This window comes from Sturnira hondurensis, unplaced genomic scaffold (genome assembly GCF_014824575.4).
Source record: "Sturnira hondurensis isolate 20B ecotype Veracruz unplaced genomic scaffold, ASM1482457v3 Scaffold0008196, whole genome shotgun sequence".
NCBI classification, from domain to species: Eukaryota; Metazoa; Chordata; class Mammalia; order Chiroptera; family Phyllostomidae; genus Sturnira; species Sturnira hondurensis.
Window position 1 is genome coordinate 13804925 of NW_028080827.1, and position 26142 is coordinate 13831066.

Below are 26142 nucleotides of genomic sequence, written 5' to 3' on the forward strand. Positions count from 1 at the left end.
ACTACTAGAAGAATGATCATCAACTTAAAATTACATTTTGTAACAAAGCCACATTAAATATTGCTGATTGTCGACTTACGCTAGTACACCCTAACTCCCCAAGTAACAACTTACTCTTCTGATTTTCTTCCGTTTTTTAGAGCGGGGTCTGGTCTCTATCCTCTGGACACTGCAGCGCACCAGTAGCAACAGGTCGTGCAGGCTAAATAACTTGTAAACCAAATTTCCTTCCCGAGGAGCTACATATTCAGATGTATCTTCAACATAGTCCTGAAGTTCATATGGCAGTCCTTCAAAAATAATTATATTTCTCATTCTTATTTTAAAATACATTAGTTGTTTATCTAGCATAATCCAAGATAAAACAATTCAATTAACTACTTTTAAATTTCTATCAACTTTAACTTTCTAGTTCATCTCATTGGACCATCATACTATTACCACTTGGTTACTTTTACTGGAACTGGAGCAAGAACTGAAATCGAAGCTTTAAGGTTCTTTCTTTTAACAACTATCTTAACTAACCCTAGACAAAGAATCAGTTAGTGAGACAACAAACGAAGTGAGGGGAAAAAAAGAGTTCTAAAAAATGTTATCCCTAACCTAGGCAGAGCTGAAGTGCTGCTTTGTATCTATTTCACAAAATGAAAAAGTACAAAACACCAAGAATAAAAACATTTTGGAATAATAAATATTTATGATTATTTTTGACGCACTTCCCTTTCATCAGTTTGGCAAATGACATCACCTACAGCTTAGCAGTCACTGTACATGCTGGATAAACACAGGTTACAAGTTATCCATACAACTCTGGGTACGTATTTAGAGAGGTAGATTTAAAAAATGATTTATCAATGACTATGTAAAGATTATAAGACAAGTTATAACAAAGAGAAAGTGAGGGAATGAGGGAAAAAAACCCAAAGGACAAGGAATAGGCAAAACAGTTAATATGAACTTTTTAAATAAATATTTACTTACGTCCTTTTGGCTTCTGAAATGCAGAAGGCCATACAGTTTTTGGCCAACTAGAGGTATCTGAAGGAGCAGAGGGTTGTTCGGAAACAGGAGGTTGTTTAGAATTTTCTATATTCATTAAGGGCAATTCAGGTATTTTTCTGGCAATTGGCTTTAAGAGTTCATCCTGCATTTTTAAAATTTCCCCAACTGGATCAAATTTTTTGTATACTCGTTTGATAGGTTTTTTTAGAACACAGGACTCTTCAGAACTGCAGGTAGCATTAGTCTGGTTTCCTGAGGAAGAATTTGGGCTGGCCGGCTTAGAACTTAAACTAGAACCCACTTCACCTGCTTTTCCATTACTACTCTTTTGACACTCTGTATCAATGATTAAACAGTCTTCATCGGTATCACTACTGCAAAGCACTGCATCTTCAGTTTCTGCTGCTTCTGATGTAACAGTCTTTTCCTTTGGATTGTCTGTGTCCTCTAGAGCATTCAGTCTTTCACCAGCATACACAGAATCAATAGCCATGCCATTTTTATCAGAGGTTTCATTTGTTGCAGGGCTTCCTAACTGTAAGGCGTCAGATGTTTTCAAGTCACCATCTTGCATCAGAGGTTTGTCAGAATTTCCTGATGTCTTCTCACCACATGGTACAAATCCTCGATCATCTTTATTTTTACACTCTTCGGGGCCACCATCCACACCAGTCACCAGCTGTTTCTCTTTTTGCAACTGTTCCATTAGAATCTGAGATAAACTTCTAGAGTGAGCAGAAATGTCTGCTGGTGCAGCTGGTGCAGCGGGTGCCACGGGAGCAGCCGCTGCACTGGGGGCTGTGGGAGCATTTTTCATGTTGGGTACTGTGGAAGTGCTTGCTGGACTTGGTGACTTTGATGGTTTGGTGGTGGTTACTCCAAAAGTTTCAAGTTCTGTGACGTCATCATCAAAATCCAGATCCAAATTTTCAAGGGTCTCAATTTTTCGGCACTCGTTAGCTTCATTAGACATCTTAAGAAAGTATATTGGTAAACTATTAGCAAAAATTCCAGGCCACACTTCATCTATCTCTTAATGCCCCTGCTCCTCACATACACAGTTCATGCTCTTTAAAAGCAGAAGTCTGATGGCTCTGAAAGGTTCTTGCTTAAGATGGCAATAAACTACTAGCAGCTAACTTATTTACCCTTACATTCCCACTGAAACATTGATGAAACACAAATTTGCCAAGCTGTAACAACACAGGAAATGAGAATACTTGTGAACTGTCGCAGCCCATGAAGAATTTCCACTAATCAAAAAATAGACAGGACCACAAAGTAAAGAGGAAGGAAGCAGATTTCCATTCACACCCATTGCACACACTCTTGCAGAGACACCTGGCCTTAGATGACAGGAGAAAAGCCTCTTTGCCACTGTGAAGTGTCGCCAGCCTCTGCGTGTGTTGCATCAATCAGTGGCTTTCTTTCTACATCTACTCAGGGAAAACAAATCTCAGTAACAGGAGGAGAAATGGACAGGAAGTGATTTTACTGTATTCTAGGACACAAAGCCATTAAAGCAGTAGTTTTTCATGTGCTGTTTTGATAATGGAAGAGCTTTAGTTTATTCAGGGATAAACTGTCCTCTCGCCCGAGCTGCAGCAGATCTCTCCTCAGTCTGGCACAGCACTTGAAACACATACCATGGAGATTCGGGTACAGCCTGGGCCATGTACACCTGTTAGCTTTGAAGCTTAGGATTTGAGAAAGAAATCGTCTGGCAGCAATCAAGAAGTGAGTAAGATCAACCTGTGTTAAGTTGTTTAACCTCTCTGAACCTTAACTTCTTCAGCACTAAAATAGTGATAATAGGGTCATCTTCTTGGATTTGTTCTGATTAAATGAGAAACAGTATATAGAAAGTTGTTTGACATAGTCTCTGGCACATAGTAGCTTCTCAGTAAATGGCACCTCTTACAAAAGTAAAAAGATGACTGGTTTGGTAAAAACATAAAATTAAACTATATGCTATTTTACATAAGACATTCTCTCACAAAAATATTGAAAGACAAAACCACAGGGCATACCATCAAGAAATGGAGACAGAATGGCAACATTAAATTAAGTGTTAGACAAAGCAGAATTCAATGCAAAATGAACTAGACAGGGAAAGGAGTCTATGCTGAAAAAAGAAGTCCATGATGAATAGATATGGTTTGGTCATGAATTGAGACATGCCAAAAACATCAAATTAGGTAGTCAAAACTTAAAAATAAAAGGAAAATTTGACAGAAAAACTATTGTACTTGGTCAATGATACACTGTCTTTAACATGTAAAATAGAAACAGAAAGTATGAATGAGATTAAGTGGTTGAAAGAAATATATATAAATGATTGAAAACATACATACAGACTACAAAGATATACCTTTTCCCTCCCAAGAATCCAAGGGGCATTTCCAAAGATGGACTATAAATTAATATTAAAAAAACATCAATACAGCACAAAACACAATTTGCTGAGATCTTACTCTCTGTTTAAAAGTAAATAGAGACTTCCGCCAAGATGGAGGCATAGGTGGAAACACTGTGCCTTCTCCCACAACCAAGTTTGACTACAACAAAAGTTTTGGAGAACTAGAACACACCCAAAGACCAGAAAATGGAATTATACGGAAGTCCGACAGCTACGAACCGTTCAACGGGGACGGTAAGAGAGGCAGAGCCAGCAGCGGAGCTGGGTCAGGCAGGACAGATCCCCCGACCTAGGCGTGGGCAGCCCAAAGCCAGTCGGGGTGCGGGGCAGACTGACCAAGGTCGCACATTCTCGCACAGTGAGACGGACCACGCAGGCCCCAGGGGGCAAACCCAGTGGTGGAGGGCTGACAGCGGTGGCACACTCAAGTGCAGTGGAATGAAATGCGTGGGCCTGGTGACAGTGGTGGTTGCGGTGCCAGTGGGGGTCACGGCAGCGGGCGGCAGAGGGAAGCCATTGTCCCTCTTTGACCCTGCCCCCACATACAACGTCACAACCCAGCGACTTAGTTGCCCTGTTCTAGTGAACACTTTAGGGCTCTGATCCTGCTACTTAACAGGCACGAACAGCCCAAAAGATGGCGCAAGAGGAACTCAAAGTCCCAGAGCCAATAACTCTAAGCGACCAACAGATTGCCAGCCTCTCAGAAGCCCAATTTAAGACACTATTTATCAGGATGCTCACAGAATTGGTAGAGTACAGTCACAAATTAGAGGAACATATGAAGGCTAAACTAATTGAAATGAAGGGAGATGTCCAGGAAACCAATAGCGATGGAAAGGAAACTGGGACTCAAATCAATGGAATGGACCAGAAGGAAGAACAAAACATCCCACCAGAAAGGAATGAAGAAATGAGAATTCAAAACAATGAGGAGAGGCTTAGGAACCTCCAGGACATCTTTAAATGTTCCAACATCCGGATTATAGGGGTACCAGAAGGGGGAAAGAAACAGCCACGAGTGGAAAACGTATTTGAACAAATAATAAAGGAGAACTTCCCCAGTCTGGCAAAGGAAATAGACTTCCAGGAAATCCAGGAAGCTCAGAGAGTCCCAAAGAAGTTGGACCCAAGAAGGAACACACCAAGGCACATCATAATTACATTAGCCAAGACTAAAATGAAGGAGAGAATCCTAGAAGCAGCAAGGGATAAGGGGACAGTCACCTACAAAGGAGTACCCATCAGACTGTCAGCGGATTTCTCAAAAGAGACCTTACAGGCAAGAAGGGGCTGGAAAGAAGTATTCCAAGTCATGAAATCCAAAGACCTACAGCCAAGATTGCTTTATCCAGCAAAACTTTCATTTAGAATGGAAGGACAGATAAAGTGCTTCTCAGATAAGGTCAAGTTCAAGGAGTTCATCATCACCAAGCCCTTATTATATGAAATGCTAAAGGGACTTATATAAGAAAAAGAAGATGAAAAATATGAACAGTGAAAGGACAGCAAACACACAGTTATTAACAACCACACCTAAAACAAAAGCAAACCAAGAGGACAGCTAGATCAGGAGTGGAACCATAGAAATGAAGAACACATGGAGGGTTAGCAACAGGGGAGTGGGAGGGGGAGAAGGGGGGAGAAGGCACAGAAAATAGCATAGATGGTAGGTAGAAAATAGGTAGTGGGGAGGGTGAGAATAGTGGGGGAAATATAGAATCTAAAGAACTTGAGACACGTGGTTATAAACCAAGGGGGGGAGAATAGTGGGGGAGGGAGTGTGCGGGTGGAGGGGAATGAAGAGGGGGAACAGAACAACTGTAATGGTATAATCAATAAAATATATTAAAAAAAAAAATAAATAAATAAAAGTCGATAAAATTAGGCATCATTAAGAAAAATGTAAACAGCAAAATATCCAAGCCTTTGGAAATAAAAAATACTCCAATTATAAAATGGATTAAAATGATAACAAATATGATATTTAAAAGCAAAAATTAGAACAGTAGACATTAAAAATCAGATTATTCATGGCATTTACAAGAAGAAAATAATATAATCACAAAAAATAAAGAAATTTCATAAATATAAAACCAAAATTTAATGAACTGAGAAACCATTATCACAATGGAATTTAAATTAAAAATGTCATTATCTATAAACAGTATGTATCTACACATATTTTGTAGCTATAAAAGGATTCTTCTACAAAATATATCATTAATTATATCAGAAAAAGTTAATAATTCCCTAATGTTATAAAATAACAGGTCAAGTGTTAAAATTTCCCAGTTTAATGTGTTTTTACAATTGTTTATTGCAATCAGTATCCAATTGGTTGATACATCGCTCAATTTTCTTTAATTTGTCAAATGACTTTCCTCAAGTCAGACAACACCCTCATTGGCCAGGTATTTGTAGAAGAAACCAGATTAGTTATCCTGTAAAAACTTCTGCATTTTGGACTTTAACTTGTGCATCCCTGTGCAATGTTGTTTAACATAGTCTTACATCCTTGGAATTTCCCATTAAGTGATCTAGTAACTTGATCAGGTTCAGGTATCCTTTTTCTTACCCTGAATCTGTTACGTGCGGCGCTTTGGGCTCACACTGCTATCAGGAGGCTAACGATGTCTGGTTTTCTTTCTCCTTGTGGTGTCACCACTGGTTTGTGGGTTCATCAGGTTTCATCAACTTAATCTATCCATTATAAAACTCCTCATTGATCTCCTAATGGTTTTAGCAGCTAATGATGAGGATCATTGCCTAGATTCACTATTTCATTAGAAGTTACAAAATGATGACATTCATATTCTCTCATTACCCTGAAATATAGTTTGTACTGGAAAGGCAAGACAAATACTTGATGTTTTTAAATTAGTTGTCAGAATAATGACTTCTCATACAAGCATTCTTTGATGGTGACTAGTACTTTTACGTAAAGTATCATTATAAATTCATGGATTTTAACATACTGCATACATTTCAATCCACTGCAGTCATCCTTTATCACAGTCAAACTGACACCTCTCTGGCCAATGGGAAACCCTTCAAGTTGGCTCTGATGTCTTTTTGATACTATTCCAGTATTATTATAGGGCATTTACTTAACTTCTTTGATTGGCATTTTTATCTCTTATGTTGAAATTCTTAGTGCTTAATATAAACTTATTTGCTTTATCATACTAATGTATTCAAAATAAAAATAGCAATATGCAGTTTAAGATTTTTCAGCAGTTCTTTCTGAACTTAGGATATAAATCTCTAGGGCTGTATGGTCAAATTACCAAGTTTCTAATCACTTAAAATAATTCTTGTCTGGTTAAACTACTAACTTGGTATACAGTGGATTCACTTGTTTCACTTCAGCTTTGATTGGCTTTCTAAATATTTTAAAGCTTATTTTATAGTCATGTAAAATACTTATATGGCTTAAAGTTAAAACTATAAAACAAAAGATATTCAGAGAAATATCTTGCCTTTGACAATCCTGCCTTCTCTACTTTGTTCCATCCCCCCTCCAATTAACCATTTCATTAGTTTTAAATTTATTCTTCATTGTATGAATTTTCTTTTAAAAATATATGCAAATACGCGTGTGTGTATACAGGGTGGGACAAAAGGTTTACAGTTGTTCATATGGAAAATAACACAACAAATAGTAACACAAGAATAAACTGTTTCACATACTCAAAACTGTAAACCTACTTTTGCTCCATCCTGTTTCTTCTTTCCTTAAATAAAAAGTAGCCTATTACATGAAATGTTCTCTCCCTTGCCTTTTTCACTTAACAATATATCTTGGAGACCACTGTATAGCTGCATATCTAGAGTTTCCTCGTTCTTTTTAATAGGTGCTTATTATGCTATTCAGAACATACACTTTATCTAGTCAGTACCCCATTAAGGGACACGGGAATTGTCTACAATCTTTTACTACTGCAAATAGCACTGCAATGAATAACTTGCACATACATTTTGTTCTTTTCCTGGTGTACTTCTGAGCTACATTTCTAGAATTGAGATTTCTAGAATGAACAGTTTTCACATTTTGTGGATACATCTTGATTATAGAAATGTTACAGCAATTGCTTCTTTTTCCTCTAATACCTTTGTAAAAACTTCCATCAACAATCCTCTTGTGTTCTTCCCGTTTCAATGAGATGGGCTTTCCTGCTCCTCAGGAGAACCAGGACAGCTTTCTCAGCTGCATGGCTCCACGCTCATGCGTCGCTGTTACCACAAAGTATGCATGCACGTAGGTTCGTGTGTGTGTGTGTAAATCTTGAGTATATTCTTACATCCGGCTCCTCTATTCCTCTCTCCTATAGTTATCTGAAAACTTCTTTTCTTTAATGTCCTTGTTCTGGTCAATGTGGACTCTACCACCACTAATTTTTCCCGAGTGAAGGCTTCTGTCTTGGACAGGACTTTGGCTGGTTAGTTTCTGGAGTTTTTAGTGCCCAGGTGACCTTAGAAATCCTATAACTTCTTGAAGTAATCACTTAAAATTAGACCCTATACACATTATTTTCACTTTTGTTTTTCTTCATTCCTCCTTCCATCTGGGATTATTTTCCTTGTGCCTCAAAACTATCCATTAGAGGGGGTCTACTGGTATCAAACTCAATTTTTAATGAAAAAGATCTTGTTTAATATTAAACAGGAAATTTTAGTAAATGGATTTTCTTCTTCTTAGTAAAATATATCATTCCAATGTCTTCTGGCTTCTGTGGTTGTTGAGAACTTATTTGTCTGTCTAATCTCAGCCCTTTTATTTCTCTGATGGCTTTTAAGACTTTTCTCTTTGCCTCCAAGTGCTGACTTTGTCCCAATCAGTGTCTCCCTCCCACCACCTTTCTGGGTGGAGCCACACACGGTGGACATTCTCACCATAGGCTCACCTCTTTGTTCCCTGTGTCACATTGTAGACAGTCTTTTCAGACACATCTTCCAGTCTATTGCTTCTCTTTTCAGCATTATGCAAAGTGCTTTAATGACCCTATTTACAGAATTTTTAACTTATTTTTTTATTGTTTTTCGAGTACAGTTGTCTCCATTTTTCTCCTTAACTGTACTTACTATATTTTCAGTTTTAAAATTTTTACTTGGATCTTTTTCAAATGTGATTGGCTTTTAAGTTTCAGTTCCTCACTTAAATTTTTAAGCATTAATATCCTTGAGTACTGTATAACTTAACAAAGTTGGCTAATAGCTTTTGATGGATAATTCTAAGATCCATTCATGTGAGTTTGTTTCTTTGGTCATTGTTCCTGATGGCTCTAGCTCATAGTAAGTGCATGATTTCCTCCTCCTATTTCTAGTTATCTAGAAATATCTTTTGTTCTTGTATTTTAAGAACTCATTTTAAAATATGCTATATTTTAGCCTTGGCTGGGTGGCTCGGTTGGTTGGAGCATCATCCCTTACATCAAAAGTTTGAGGGTTCAACTCCTGATTAGGGCACATGCCTGGGTTGCAGGTTCAATCCCTGGGTGGGGCATGTATAGGAGGCAACTAATTGATGTTTCTCTCTTTTTCCCTATCTTTTCTCCTCAAATCAATAAAACATGTCCTCAGGTGAGGATTAAAAAGAAAGTTAAGAAATTGTCCTGTATTTTTTAAGTATATTTTTAAAGATTTTATTTATTTATCTTTAGAGGGGAAAGGAAGGAAATAGGGATAGAAATATCAATGTAGGGTTGCCTCTCTTGTGTCCCCTGCTGGGAACTGGCCTGCAAACCAGGCATGTGCCCTGACTAGGAATTGAACTGTGATACTCTGGTTTGCAGGCCCGCGCTCAATCCACTGAGCTACACCAGCCAGGGCTAATTATCCTGTATTTTTAAAAGTAATTTGCAGAAACAATTTGAGGTTCAAAATGATGTGATGTTCCTCTAAGAATTATTTTCATTTGCTTTTGCCACACGTCTAGAGGCACTAGTAATCTAAAGGCATCTGAATCCAAGTTCAAGGCTTGAAAACTCAAGCTACAACCTCTGAGAAAGCTGATCTGTTCCTGGTTCACTCTTACTTTTGGGGTGTTACCCTGAAGGGTCCAGCTTTTGATGAAAAACTGAACTGTGACTTTTGTCTCCCTAGTCTTGTCATGCTGTCAAAACCACAGTTCATTTTCTGTGGTCTCTTTAGAACTGGCCAATACCACCCAGGGCAAAAATAAAAAATTAAAATAAAAAAACCCAGTAAGTGACAGCATTACCTCCCTGGGTCTGTCTGGTCTTCTCTGATACCTCCGCCCTGTAATTCCTCACTATCTCGTTAGCTCTTTGATGACTTCAAGAAAGAATTTTTTTTAAGTTACAGCAATTTTTTAAAAGATTTTATTTATTTATCTTTAGAGAGGAAGGGAAGGAGAGAAGGAGAGAAATATCAATGTGTGGTTGCCTCTCGTGCGTCCCCCTCTGGGAACTGGCCTGCAACCCAGGCATGTGCACTGACTGGGAATTGAACCACGATCCTGTGGGTCGCAGGCCCGCGCTCAATCCACTGAGCTACATCAGCCAGGGCCAGAATTTTTAAATTTTGTTCAGCTTTAGTTATTGGCAGTAATGAACAGATCCAAATAATGTGGTCTGTCATTAATGAAAGGAGATATTCTGTCAGTTTTCATCCTTTTTAACCTACTTCATGTTTCTTCTTAATAGTTGTTACTTCCCGACATCTACCTCACATTAATATAAGTTTTAGGTGGATTTCAAAATGTAAAACAAAAAAATTTAAGAAAAGTTGAAAATGTTCTGTGAACATATACATTATAAAAATATTTCCTGTCCTTGGAGAAGCCTTCTTGACCATGAATCTCTACAAATATTCCCATTTCTCACTCCTTTCCTCAACCTACTCTTTTTCTGCATAGCATTTATTACTATCTGCTTTTTTCTATTGTTTTGTTAATGATCTGTGCCCTCCACCAATGATGAAAGCTCCAAAAGAAAAGAGACTGTATTTGTATCCACTGCTATGCCCTCAGTGCAGTATAGAACAATATTATCAATAAACAGTTGTCGAACAAATGAAGAATGTTTGGTATAAACAAAATGTCTCAGTTTAATAATCATGGAAAAGTATTTTAAAATACACAAAATAATAAAAGCTACTATTTATGGAGTGCCACACATTGTTCTAAATGCTTTACATGTATTAGCTCACCTAATTCCAAATATTCCCAGGAGTTAATATCATGATACCCATTTTACAGATGAACATAGTAGGCGCAGAGGTTATGTAGCTGGCTTAGGGTCACACAGCTACCAAGTATACTGAAAACATTAACAATCTCGCCAAATATTTTCTGTACCAATCAAATTCATCTGTTCCTTTTCATACTTAAAAAAACCCTTAAATATAAATAAGATTAATTAAATACCACAATTACCACCATCATTGACTGAGTTTTTAGGACATGTATACTAAAGGCTGTGCTCAGCATTTTAATTGTAATGTCAAACTTAATGCTTACAACAATCTCGTAAAGTAGGTATTATCACCTTTTTCTTAAAAAAAAAAAAGGAAAAAAAAACAGGCTGAGGGAAGTTAAGTTACTTGCCAAAAGACTAGCTTGACCTGGGGTTCAATTTTCAGTTTCAAATTTTTAGCTACAGATTTAGAGACCTATAATAAAACTTTAGGCTTCAACAGAATAAACAAATACATTCCCTTAAGAAATAAAAACCATTACATACATCCATTTCAGGTAGATAGTCTTCTGGTTTGTCCATAAATACTGCGGAGACTGGAACAGATGTATTTTTGGACATCATGAATTTTAATGGAACTTCATGGAAGATTTGATTTCTCTCTCTCATTGTCAGTTTCTTTTGGGGAAGTGGTGAATTAATATAAATTACTTTAACCGGTTTTGAACCTTAAAACAGAAACAGAAGAGGGTGGTTAGTTTCTAGTAGTTAAGAAAAAAAGCAGGATGTCTGACAGAAGGATCACTAAACAAAGAGACACAGGAGAGGAAAGTGTGAGCACAAGTCCCATATATTTGCCAACCTTGAACTAGAAATTCTTTAAAGTCCCTTAGAGAGATGAGGACCAGAGACTAAAACTGGCAAGAAAAATGTTTTCTTTCTAACAATTTTTAAAAAGGATTTCTGCTTTTATTGTTATACTTTTATCATCATTAATACTCAGTTCTTATAGGGTTATGCTTTCAAAAGGTGATAAAATTTTTACCACAGAGAATACATTACATTTAATTCCAATTTGTAGTTTTGTTTCATTAAACACAGTTCTCATTTATTAGAATTATGTTGTTACATATAATAATAATAGTACTTCTGGAAGAAAAAATTATTAAATATGAGCCAAAACAGAAAGGGAATAATCTTTTTTAAGGTTTTATTTATTTATTTTTAGAAAGAGCGGAAGGCAGGGAGAGAGGGAGGGCAAAAGAGAGGAAGAAAAACATCACCATGTGGTTACCTCTCATGTGGCCCCCACGGGGAACCTGGCCTGCAACCCAGGCATGTGCCCTGACTGGGAATTGAAACAGCAACCCTTTGGTTCACAACCCACACTCAATCTACTGAGCTACACCAGCAAGGGAGGAATAATCCTTTGTACAGAGGAATTTACATGCAAATATAATTTTACTTTCAATAGACTGACTAACCTATGTTCGTAAGTATAGACCTATTTTAATTCTGAATTCCAAGAATAGACAAGTACGTAAGTCCTGGAAACTCACCCATTTGAGGCTGCCTAATAAAGTATTGTATTCTTTTCATTTCATTGAAAGATAAAGAACCTGACCATATCATGTATTTTTGGTCACGCTAAACCCCAATTATTTCTCTAATACCTCTTAGTCCTAACACAAATACAGGTTCTGTAAATTTAATGAGTGTTAATTCTATGGTACCACTATCTACTTAAAAAGTTCTAATGAATGTAAATGCCAAACTTACATCCTACTTAAATCAAAACGTTTTTTTTTGTATTTGATAACTGACTATAAGTAGACTGCTGAAATAGAACCATCACGACTCCTCTGCTAAGAGCATTACCTGACATGGCAAATCACAAACCTGCAACAGGTATTACTTGAATAGACACTGGAATTTCCCACTGTTCCTTGTAGTCTGGTCCATGATTATTTAATAAGGCAAATAACGATTGACTAGTTAGAGCTATCTGAGGGTGATATCTGGAAACAAGCTTCTCTGCATTTGGATCTTTACTAATATCCTGGAAAACAACATAAGACTTATTACTTCATGATGCTTATTGGAAATTTCTTTTTTTTAATTAACTTTTTATTGTATTTTTTCCCATTACCATTTAGTCCACTTAACCCCTCTCACTCCCAACTCCGTGGAAATTTCTTTAATGTATAAAAAGAACTGAAGAAATTCAGGAAGAGAACTTCAGAATAATCAGATTCTATGTACTTCATTAGGTACAGAAGATTACTTAAAGATCCCAAACCGCCTTCAGCCTTACATAATGCATAGCTGCAGCTGTTTGTTCTGGTGTCTCAATGGCAGATATGTTATCTTTTGAGAGCTGTAACTTCACAGGCATTGACGGAAATACTGTTTTCACATATTTCACGCTACCCTAAATGAAAAAAAAACAAATATTTGTTGCAAAAATCTTGATGCATTTTTTTCTAAGTATCCTTTCATTGTAAGAGATTTTGAAGTTAAAATTCTTCATCCTACTAAATGAAAATGTCAAATTTAGAGTCTTAAGTCAAGACTTTCATGTTTTTGCTTGACAACCATATATATATATATATATATAGAGAGAGAGAGAGAGAGAGAGTGAGCGCGCCAAAGACAAGAGTGCCATAGAATTTTTCCTGCCACTTTAAACTTTTACCTCATATTGTGAGGTACAAATGATCACAGGGTATAGTAGAAACTCTAAACTATCTTCTACACCACACTTCCATGATTGTGCATAAAATTCCTTTAAAAAAATATGACTTCTTGCTTATATTCAGTAACATTACGATGGGCACTAAGAAAATCATGACAAAGAAAAATAATAAAATAAAATGAAATAAAATAAATAAAAAAGAAAATCAAGAAATAAAGTGGGTAGTGACATTTTTTAAAAGATCACGTATTGGAATCCATTTAAAAAGGGACACATTTAGGCTGCATATTTTAAAAGTAGTATCTCATTATTGTACAAATCTTGTCTATATGAAATACACATGATGTTTCAAACAAAAATAAGTATACACTTTCATATGGTAAACCTTACCAATGCAAGAAGAGTTTTTTCTAGTTTTAATCCCATTTCTATCCTGAATGGGAAGAATCCCATTAAGCTGGTGACTTCATGGAGAGTATAGAATTCTGGATACTTTTTTACTTGGTCAATGCAAGCTCTTAAACTTTGCTAGAAAAGAAAAACCAAGAGAAGTCCATTTACACTGTACTTCTTTCTTTAATATCTAACAAAAATAATTTAGTTACACATGGCTATATAATTATACATTTCAAATATAGCTTCATTTCATTAATCAAACTTTTAACAATCCAGGTGTATAGTACATTCTTCACTTGATGTGATCTCTTATTTTTCATAATAATTCTTTTATGCCTAATTTCTGAAAATACTAATATTTAATAATACTAAAATTAGCAATTGTATTAAAATTTGAAATTAAATAGAAGACAAATTTTGTATGCTATTTAAGAAACTGTCAAGGAAATAAAGCCACATGAAAATTTCAAAACACTTTACTGCCATAAAAGCAGTTATATGAATAAGATGAGGCGGGGAGCATGGGGCGGAGGGCGGGCAGGGTTGGGAATATAAGACAGAAACCTGTATTTGAACAAGAATTAAATAAAAATTATATTTAAAAAATGAATAAGATTAAGTAAGTTTAATATCCTAAAAAGACTGCTAAGCACAAAGAATTAACGTAGTTATCTTACATGTCATTCTAATCTACAGGGCATAATTCTAATTATACCCTGTAGATAGGGTTTATAATTCTAAAACCACATAATTCTAATCTACAACCCGTCCCCCCAAAAGAGAGAAATGTTGTAACTAATTCAAACATGGAGCATTTTTCTTCTCTCCAAACCCTTTTCAAAATATTAATAACTTACCAGGAAATGTAATCAGGAAGGAAATAAAACTCACAGCTTTACCCAATACCTCCCTGCGATAACATGTAGATAACTCAAAGGAACATAGCAGTTTGGGGTGGGGGTGGGGTTTACAATTTATAAACTACAGAGGCATTATCTTCTAAGGTAATTTGTATCTTCTAAGGTAAATTGACAGGAATTTGCTCCTGTCAATGAACCCAGTCTGATCCTCGCAGAATATATTTTATATCACAAAAGCCCTCAGTAATAAGCACGTCTTATGTGTATCTCCTTTCCCTTCAGACATTAATAAAATCTGTTATTACAAATCAATAACTTTACTACAGTATATCTGTTCATCTGTAGTTTCATATCCCCGTCTTCCCCTCTTAATCCTCACTCCCAGCTCTTTCAAATTTTCCCCTTCCTTCCATGCTTTTCAATAGTGCCCTTCGTAGTTAATTCAGAATATTGCTGGCAACTAAGGCAGATGCAGGTTAACATGGAAAAGCTGTTTTTTTAAAAAAAACTCTAGTCCACTGCAAACTCAGATCAGTACACTTTTGTTCTTCATCAGTGACATTAGTTAACTTTCACCCCTCACATTCCTGTCCTACGCCAGTCATTGTGAGAATCTGAACCTGCAACGTTACAAAAGAACTACGTGACATGAAGACCACTCTGGTCAGAGATTTACTGGCACATCTTTCTTGGTAAAATTGCTGGATGTCACAGTGCTTTTATTTGAATTTTCCTTAATTCAGTAACTTTGGAAACAGAAAGAATCAGAGGAAAAATCTAAGACAATTTTACACCTATACTCAATAGATTACATATTATTAAAGGCATTTCACAACTGGTAGATATTAAGCAACTAAAGGAACATTATATTTGATATACTTAATTTAAAAGGTTTTTTAACTAATAATTCTTTGTCTTTGAAAAACAGCTAAGAGTGAACAAGGAGGGTTAAGAGATTTAGGCTGTTCCCCACTATTCACCCCCTGAGTATTACTTGACACTCGAAATAACTTGAAAGTTAAATACACCAAAACCACATGCATGCACACAATACAGACCTCTCTATCGCTACACAAAGGTGAAAATGATGATCTTCCCAAATTTTATTTTTGGGCCATAAAAATGGTATCATACACATATCTTTTAAATGAAAATTTATATGGGTGACATTGGTTAATAACATTGTCAGTTTCAGGTGTATAATTTTATAATACATCTGTATATTGCATTGTGTGCTCACCACCCAGAATTCAGTCTATTTCTGTTACCATATATTTGAACCCCTTCATCCGCTTCTCTCTCCCACCTCATTCCTCTCTGGTAGTCTCCATAATGCTGTTTGTTATCTATGAGTTTGTTTGTTGCTTTCTGTTTTATATCCCATATGTGAGTAAAACCATATAATTCTTATCTTTTTCCATCCAGCTTATTTCACTTAGCTTGATACTCTCTCAAGATCCATTCATGTTGTCCCAAAGAGCAATATTTCATCACTTTTTATAGTTATATAATATTCCATTTTGTGTGTGTGTGTGTGTATGTATGTGTATGTACATATATATATATATATATATATATATGTTTCAAAGTTTAATAGGCACTTCTGGAAGTACTATAGAATAGACACCTTGAAGAGCACTCCAATCCAAATGACACTAGATCCTCAATAAATCACAACTAACAATTTTTACAGCACTGCGGGGCTCAGTAAAACAGGAGAATATCCAAGAACTGTAAATAATTAAAATCGAAACACCTAGAGTGAGGAGGAGCAGTGATCAGTAAGAAAACCCACAAAAGGTGAGGTAGCTTGAAGGTAAATGCCTCAACCAGTTCTAAGAGCAAGCCGAGAGCTGAACATGAGCCTGGCATATTTAACCCTGTAAAACAAAGATCTGAACAGATATCTGTACATCCATGTTCACAGTAGCATTATTCCCAACAGCCAGGATGTAGAAACCACTGAAGTGTTCAACAACGGATGAATAAATAAAATGTTTATACACATACAATGGAATACTCGTTCAATCTTTAAAATGAAGGAAATTCAGACACATGCACAGCACAGATGATTCTTAAAGATACTATGCAAAAAAACAAGCCAGTCACTAAAAGGCAAATATGTAAGATTCCATTCATGACAGCACCTAGACAAAATCAGAAAGTATTGTAGAATGGTGGTTGCCATGAGGAGAAGGGGGAATTAGGAGTTATTGTTTAATGGGTGATACAATAAGAAATACACATTTGGGCCCTGGCTGGCTGGCTCAATGGTTGGAGCGATGTCCCATACACCGAAAAGTTGTGGGTTCAATTCCAGTTAGGGCACATACCTAGGTTGCAGGTTCGATACCCAGTTTCTCTCACATCAGTGTTTTTTTCTTTCTCTTTCTCCCTTCCTCTCTAAAAAATCAATAAACATATCCTCAGGTGGGGATAAAAAAGGAGGAAAGATACATTTGGTCTTTGTTCCTGGTTTCTGACATATGGTTCCTAAAACCTGTACAATCCCCCTGAGGGCTAAGCATGTACTTTTTATGCCAATAAGATGACTGGTGGCCCCTGGGTAGCTATGGGAGGACTGCCAGAAAGACCAAGACATGATTTGAGGGCTGGAGCTTTTAGTCCTACTCCTGACCTCCAGGTAGGGAAGTTAGGCACTCATAGCCAATGATAACCAATCACGCCAACAAAGTGAGACATCAACACCAAACCCTAAACTATGGGGTTCAGAGAGCTTCCAGGTGAACATGTGGAGGTGCCACAAGGGTAGTGTGCGCAGAGAGGGTGCGAAAGCTCTGTGCCCCTTGCCTCATACCTTGCCCTATGCATCTCTCTTCCATTTGGCTGTTTCTGAGATCCTTTATAAAGAGTGAAAATAGCAAGTACTTTCCTGAATTTAGTACACCATTCTAGCAAAACTACTCAATTAGAGGTGGGGTTCATAGGAGCCCTAGGCTTGCTTACTATCTGTAAAGTTGGAGAATCGGTTGGTGTGGGGAAGTCTCGCCCCCATCCCTCAACAAATTTGGTGTCACAGTGTTGAGCAGAAACAGCTCAGAATTGGGTATAAAGTCTCAGTTTTACAAGATAAAGAGTTCTGGAGATTGGCTACACAAGAATATGAATGCATTTAATACTACGGAACTTGACACTTAAAAATGGTTAAGATGGCAAATTTTATATTAGGAGTCTTAAAAACTTTTTTAAAGAAAGGAAATTCTGACACTGTTATGATTGAATCTTAGTGACATTATGCTAAGTGAAAGAAGCCAATCACAAAAGGACAAATATTGTATATGAGGCACATAGAAAAATCAAAGTCTTACAGATATAAGAATAATGGTTGCCAGGGGTTGGGGGAGGGGAAAATAATGACATATTTAACGAGTTTCGGTTTGGGAAGATAAAAAAGTTCTGGAGATGGACTGTAAAATATGCTCAAAACAGTGTGAATATATTTAATGCCATTTAATTGTCCTTAAAAATGGCCAAAGTGGTAAATTTTAGTTTGTTTGCTTATTTCCTTTCTTTAGAGAGGAAAAGGGAGGAAGAAAGGGAGAGAAACATCAATCAGTTGCCTCTGATTCATGCCCCAACATGGAAGTAACCCACAACCGAGGCATAAGTCCTACGCGGAATAGAACCAGTGACCTTCGGCTCTGCAGGACAAAACCACTGAGCCACACTAGTCAGGGCTGTTATGTATATTTTACCAAAAAGAAAAAAGAGAGAAAGAGAACCTGAAGAAAAACTGAGGTCTAAACTCAGTATTTGGGAATTCCAGAACGACAGAGTTGAGAAAATGAAGGAGAAGCAATCATTTAAAATGGCAGGGAATTTTCTAGAACTGAAGGGTATGAATTCACAATAATGCAAATGTTAATAATAAAGGCATCAACTACTAACACTCATGGAGTTTTTATCACATTCTAGATCCTATGCTAATGCTTTACATGACATATCTCATTAAATCTTCAGGATAACCAATGAGGTGGGCAGCACTGTTTTAGTAAAGACATTTAATATGTTCCTAAAAAAAAAAAAAGAAAAAGAAAGATGAAATGAACCAAGCAGGAATAAAAAAAAAAATCACATTGCAACAAGACTGTAAAACACCAAAAATAAAGAAAGGTTAGAGAGAAAAGATAAATTCCCTAAAAGAAATGACTTTAAACAGATAACACTTTTTAATAGCAATAACATGAGCCAGAAAAAGTAGAATTTTATTTTCAAATCTTAAGAAATACAGCAAACTGTCAACTTACAAGTATATATAGAAAAAAACACAATCTTACTAGAATGAAAGCAAAATAAATATATTTCCAGATTAAAAAAAATAATTGTTTCCAGATTAAAAAAAAGAATTGTTTATCACCAAGAGAACTTCATTGAAGGAACATGTAGAACAAAGCATTTCAGGAATAATTAAGAGGATTTCAGATCGTAGATTTAAGAAAGAAATGAAAAGACAAAAAAATTAGATACACATTGTATAAAATAGTAATATTAAGTGCGTTTTAAACAGAGACAGCATTAAAACAACACCATCAATCAGGAGGCCGTGATGAAAGTCAAAATGCTGTGGTCTTTGGAGGTGGAGCTTAATAGAACAACACAGAGCTGCGAAAATGACCTACATATCAATGTTAACATGGTAATTCAGTGAGGGGGAAAATTCTACGTAAAATTCAAGACTAACCCCTAAGAGAAAAAAGAAACAAAACAAAACAATGTGTAAATACCAAATCAACAGAGAGGAGAAAAGGAAGGGGCAGGGAGAATCAACTCCTTTAAAAGTAGTAAAAGAAGTTGTTTAGAAAAAGTAAGACATGTAGAAATAACAAGCAAGTCCATATACACCAATTACTATAATAAATGTAAATGAGTAAATTTTCTACTTAAAAGGTAAGCGATGATCAGATTTTATTTAAAAAAGGATAAAAGGCAATCTAAACAGTATTTTGAGATATTTGTAAAATACAAGTTCTATAGATTCAAAGCAATCCCAGTGAAAATCGTACCTAGCATTTTTGTAGGAATTGACAAGCTAATACCAAAATTTACATGGAAATGCAAAGGACTGATAAGAGCCAAAGCAATTAGAGAAAAACAACAAAGTCGCAGAACTTCCACCACATGGTTTCAAAACTTACTACAAGACCAGGAGGCACTGGCACAAAGTCACATATACAGATTGATGGAATAGAACAGAATTAGAAAACTAACCCACATTTCTATGGTGACAAGGCAATTCAACAAAGACAAAAATAGCTTTTTCAACCAGTAGTTTTAGACAGAGTTTCTCAACAGTGCCACTACTGACATTTTGGACCAGATCACTCTTTACAGCTGTCCTGTATGTTGTAGAACACTGAGCAACATCCTTGGCTCTACCCACTAGATGCCAGCAGTACTCCTTTCTCACTTGGGGCGACCAAAAATGTCTCCAGATGTCTGCTGGGAGGCAAAAAGCACTCTTTAGTTGAAAATCACTACTCTGGAACTAGATATCCACAGAACAGAAAAATGAACTTTGATCCAAACCTCACATCTTACACAAAAAATAACGTGAACAAAGACATTCAAATAAAATTTAAAACCATAAAACCTCAAGATCAGGTTTTCTCATCATAACCACTATCGACATTTTGGCCTAATTTTTTTTGTTGTGGGGATGTCATGAGTGTTGTAGGATTTTTAGCAGCGTCCCTAGCCTCTAGTCAGTAGATACCAGTATCAATCTTCCAGTGTGACAATCAATTATGTCTCCAGACATTGATAAAGTCCCGGGGTGTGGGGGCGGGGGGAAGAAGGAGGACATGGGACAAAATTACAGAGTAAAAGTGACCCCAGAAGAGAACCACCTGGGGTTGGCAAATATTTCCATGCAAGCACATGTAAAAGCAATAATCATAAACACTGTGAAAAATTAAACTTCATTAAAATTAAAATTGTTTGAGAAATTCTGTTAAGAAATTAAAAAGTATGTCACATACTGGGAGGAAACAGTATACAATGAACTTGTATTCAGAATATACAAAGAACTTTCAAGACTCAGAAATAAAAATGAATAAAATCAGCAAAAAATTTTAAGACATTTCCACAAAATATATACAACGTCAATAAGCACTTAAAAAATGTGCAAACACTGCTGCTTATCAGAGAAACACAAATTAACACCATAATGAGACGCCGCTGCACACCAATTAGGTTGGCTAAAATGAAAAGAGATGAACAATACTAAGTGTTGGTAAAAGTGTAGAACTGGAGTCCATATGTTGCTGGTAAGAGGGTTTCCTCTACTACGGTTCCCAGGCCTGTGCTCAGTTCACTGAACCATGCCAGCCAGGGATGGTTACCTCTACTGTGAAAAACAGTTTGGCAGTTTCTGATCAAATGTAACCACATTTGCCCTGACTGGTGTGGCTCAGTGGGTTGAGACTGTTTCTCAAACCAAAGGGTTACTGGCTTGATTCCTGGTCAGAGCACCTGCCTGGTTTGTGGGCTGGTTCCCTGGTTAGAGACACGGGAAAGGCAACCGAATGGCGTTTTTCTCTCACATCCATGTTTCTCCCCCAACTCTCTCTCCCTCCTGCTTTCTAAAAATAAAATTTTTTTTAAATATTCAATAAAATGAAATTTAACATGTCATATGATTTAGAAATCCCACCCCTAGTTATTTACCCAAGAAAAATGAAAACATATGTCCCCAAAACACTTTTGTACAAGAATGTGTATAGTAGCTTCATTCATAATTGCAAAAATGGAAATTTCCAAAATGGAAATAACACAAATGTCCATCAACAGTTGAATTGATAAACCACTTTTTGTGTAAAAAATATATATAAAAAAGGAACAAATTGTGGATACCTGTATCAATGTGAGTGAATATCCAAAAAATGCTGAGTGACCAAGAAGCCAGACACAAAAGAGTAGACATTGAGTGTGACTCAATTTTCATGAATCTCTAGAAAATGCAAATCTAATCCATGGTGGCAGAAAGCACATTGGTGGCTTCCTGAGGCCATGGATGGGAGAGGCACAGAGATCTTTTTTGGTATTGGAAATGTGTCATACCATGATTATGGTCAGGGCTACATGAGTGCATACACTTGTCAAAACTCATGGACATGCACTTAAAATGAATACTTACATGGAAATTATACCCCAATAAAATCGATTTAAAAAGTTGAATGTGAATTCAAATGGAGATTATTTACTATGTAATTATATAAATGCAGTACAAACGATATAAATGTAGTATAAACTTTTTTAAAAAGTAGAGAGTAGGGAGAACACACAATTTTTTCAAACTGTTTTTAGTAATTCTATATTAGTATTAGTATTGTTTTTCCTTTAAATATGTATCTCCTAGCTCCACAAACCTAGGAACAATGAGCATCACTAGTGTCCAGACTACAGTTTTGAAATACCATTCCCAACTTAAAACCACAACAAAACAAACAAACAACAACAACAATGACAAGGGCTCTGGAAAATGGCTGAGTCTAGAGTTAGGGAGATGACGTTCAAACTGAGCCCCAAAGAGGACAAGAGTGACTCACAAGGGCTCAAAAGTCAGCACGCAGAGCCTGTCAGCTGACCAAAGTTGCTATTATTTGAGCTTCAAAAAGGATGCTTGCAGTGGACTAGAACCCACTAAATTGGTTTAATTCCAATATTTAATAATATTTTAAAAATGAAACACTAATCACCATTGGAGAATAAGAAGGAACCTATTAATTTTTTCAAAACTGATATATAAAGGGAAATAATCTATCTTTTTCCCCCTGCTAGAGGAAGTGGAAAACCAAAGAGCAGATGAGGGAAAACATGTCTTAATAAAATCATTCTAATAAATAAAAATAAAGCAATTAGACTCTACAATTTTGTAAACCCAAGTAAATGAATGGATCTAGGCACAGAACATCACACAAAAAAGAAACGGGATATAATGCATCATCTAATTAAAGAACACACCACAAACTATGTGTTCAACCCCTTTGGCAAGACTAATTCTAATCAAGCCTCTGGATCCCAGTGACAATCTGTGAGAGATACAGAAAAGACGTGTTGAGCGTCATCAAGAATATATAATCACAGTCTGAGCTGGGGGACACTCCACAAGCCAAATGCCCTGGGTTCCTGAAAACATAAGGTTTCAGAGACAGGGATGGAGAGGGAACTTGCAGATTAAAAGAAACTTTTATCAAAAGAAAAAAAAACTTCCAACATAGTATATAACCTGTAAAATTTTTTATTTAAATATATAAAGGACTCCCACATATTAAAAAAAATAGGAAATCCAGAATAAAGCGCACAACTGGAACAGTCAATTCACAAGAAATCAGCACTATGCATAAGAAAAGATGGACAATTTTATTGAATATATACTACCATTGCCTCTATATTGGCTAAAACTAAAATGATTTTAACTATTAAATGTTGAGGATATGGAGCAACAAAACTCTCACACTGACAGATAAAATGGAAAGTGGTGTAATTACCTTGGAAAAAGTTTGACATTAAGTATATGCTAAAATTGAAGATAATACATTTTCTATAACCCAACAATTCCATTCATAATATTATGCCCAGTAGAAATGTGTGCACATGTGCATCAAGAGAAAAGTATAAGAATTTGCATAGGAGCATTACTTAGAATAGCTCCAAAATGGAAACAACCCAAATTCTGATCAACAGAATAAACTGTACTTTATCCATAAAATGGAATAATGTGCAGAAATGACCATGAATGAACTATAACTACGTACATATGTATGAATCTCACAATCATAATAGTGAAACAAGAAACAATTCTGTTCACATGAAAGAGTAAAATAATTCTGTTCATGTAAAATTAAAAAACAGCCAAGAGAGACTAAAAAAGTACCAAGAAAAAAAAAGGCATGGAAAATTATCAGTACCACACTTGGGACAGTGATAATCTCTTCAATGAAGGAGAATGGGATTATATAGGAAAGACACTCAGGGGGCTTCTGGGTTACTGGTGATGTTGTAGTTCTTGACTTGGAAAAGAATTACATGGAAATGTAATTATATTACATATATAAGTGTTCACTATATAGTTCTTTGTTAAGCTGTATATATTTGTTCTATAAGTTTTCCATAGGCACATTACATTTCATAATATAAAATTAAAATTTTGAAACATTAAGTAAATGTTAAAAACATCAGTGAATCTTTGGGGTGGAGATGCAAAATATAAATTTTGGGATGAAATGTTTTGACAAGTCACTCTAGCTAAAAAAAATAAGACATATACAAAATAGAGGAATAAGTGAAGGCTATGCAAAGTGAAATAAAGGAAAATGAACAGGGAGCCAACAGTGACGGGAAGGAAACCAGGACTCAAATCAACATTTCAGACCAGAAGGAAGATACAAACATTCAACCAGAATACAATGAAGAAACAAGAAAAAGAGAGAAGAGGCTTAAGGACCTCCAGGACAACTTTAAACACTCCAACATCTGAATCACAGGGGTGCCAGAAGGAGAAGAGAAGAGCAATAAATTGAAAACTTACTTGAAAAAATAATGAAGGAGAACTTCCCCAATCTGGTAAAGGAAATAGACTTCTAGGAAATCCAGGAAGCTCACAGAGTCCCAAAGAAGTTGGACCCAAGGAAGCACCCACAAAGCACATCATAATTACATTAGCCAAAATGAAAGATAAGGAATCTTAAAAGCAGCAAGAGAAAAAGAGACAGTTACCTACAAAGGTGTTGAGAACCACTCTGCCTGGTTTCAGGAGTTGTGACTGCCCCCCATGGCTAAGGCTGAGTGAGCGACCTCCGGAATGTGAGCCACTAAGGAGACAAAGCTTGTCTCTAACAGCAACGCTGCTTCTGCTTCATCCCTTGCCCCCAACACTTGGTTGGTTAGTCAGAGACAGGTCTGACCCCTTAGAGGGGCAACCTAAGCCAGACATAATCGCTTGGGAGACCATCAAGGAAGGACTCGGGGGACTGCAACAAAGAGGGAGTGATGGACCCTCACCCCCCCACCCTCCTGACTATTGTGACATAGCCCGAGTCCCCACATCCTCTGGGAGAAGCGCTTCCTGGCTCTAACTCACTTAAGCCTAAAAACCTATGATGGGGAAGGCGGTGCAGCCCCTTGCTGGCTAGTGGGATCCGGGGTGATCGGGCATAAGAAAAAGTTCCTGAAGTCCTGTAAAGCCTGCTTTGCTAAGGGTGCTTTCATTCATATGATAAGAGCCCAAGCAGGAAATGAGTATGTCTCCCAAATTTTTCAACACCCTTACCTAACAGACACTGACTCAGACTAAGCCCTCAGATTTCTCTGAAATGCTCTCTACTGTTTGATCATTGCCGCCTGTATTCCTGTGTATTACAGCCCAATAAAAGCCATAGAGGAAGGGGCTCTTGGTCTTTCTCCTCTGAGAGACTGACACCTCTCCTCCCCAAGCAGATCATGTCTTGGTAGTTTCACTTTTATCCATGGTGGACAGGGGGACTGGCAAGCAAAGTTGCCCCCACACAAAGGGGTTCCCATAAGACCATCAGCTGATTTCTCAAAAGAAACCTTGTAGGCAAGAAGGGGCTGGAAAGAAGTATGTATTCAAAGTCATAAAAGGCAAGGAACTACATCCAAGATACTCTATCCAGCAAAGCTATCATTTAGAATGGAAGGGCAGATAAAGTGCTTCCCAGATAAGGACAAGTAAAAGGAGTTGATCATCATCAAGACCTTATTATATGAAATGTTAAAGGGACTTATCTAAGAAAAAGAAGATGATCAAAAACTATGATCAGTAAAATGACAACAAAGTCACAACTATCAACTACTAGAACTAAAAAAAACCCAAAACTAAGCAAACAAGTAGAACAGGAACAGAATCACAGAAATGGAGATCATTTATCAGAGAGGAGGGGGGTGGAGGGGAATGGGGGAAAAGGTACAGGGAATAAGTAACATAAATGGTAGGTACGCAATAGACAGGAGAGGTTAAGAATAGTATAGGAAATGGAGAAGCCGAAGAACTTATGTGTAAAACCCATACACATGAACTAAGGGTGGGGGGAATGATGGTGGGAAGTGGGGTGCAGTGTGGAGGGGAATAAAGTGAGGGAAATGGGACTATTGTAATAGCATAATCCATACAATATTTTTAAAATTAAAAAAAAACAAGACATAATGTTGATTGTTAGCTACCAAATAAGGTACTCTGTTAATAAACATTTTTATATTCACTTAAATAATTACACTGAACACCTGAGCAGTCGTTGTATGCCAGGCACTATTCCAGTCATTGGGAACACAGCAGTGCACAAAAGCACTTACTTATAGGCACTGTGAAAAAAGATAATAAACAAAAATAAAACATCATAAAGAAAACACTAAGGGTGATATTATTTTTTAGAGGATAATTAGGAACATCCTTTATTGATAGTTGGCATCTGAACAGAGAGAGACCTGAAGGAATCAAGGTACGAATCCATGCAGGTATCTGGGGAACAGCTTGTCAGAAAGCTGGAAACAGATAAAGGTCCTTCAGAGTGTTGGAGAAACACAGAGGCCAGAAGGCTGACATGGGACAACCTGGAGTAAGGCGGTAGAAGA

General features: G+C 36.6%; 1 protein-coding gene across 3 annotated transcripts in view; it reads right to left on the reverse strand.

Moving 5' to 3' along the window:
- Positions 1-26142, reverse strand: part of ICE2 (interactor of little elongation complex ELL subunit 2) — a 65930-nt gene that overhangs the window by 24098 nt on the left and 15690 nt on the right. For all 3 annotated transcript variants that reach the window (XM_037054022.1, XM_037054021.1, XM_037054023.1), the window contains 6 exons: positions 13667-13804; positions 12896-13012; positions 12481-12640; positions 11128-11309; positions 982-1975; positions 115-290 (listed from right to left, as the gene is read on the reverse strand). In XM_037054022.1, the coding sequence (XP_036909917.1) occupies positions 115-290; positions 982-1975; positions 11128-11309; positions 12481-12640; positions 12896-13012; positions 13667-13804 (1767 nt within the window). The remainder of the gene's footprint in view (positions 1-114; positions 291-981; positions 1976-11127; positions 11310-12480; positions 12641-12895; positions 13013-13666; positions 13805-26142) is intronic.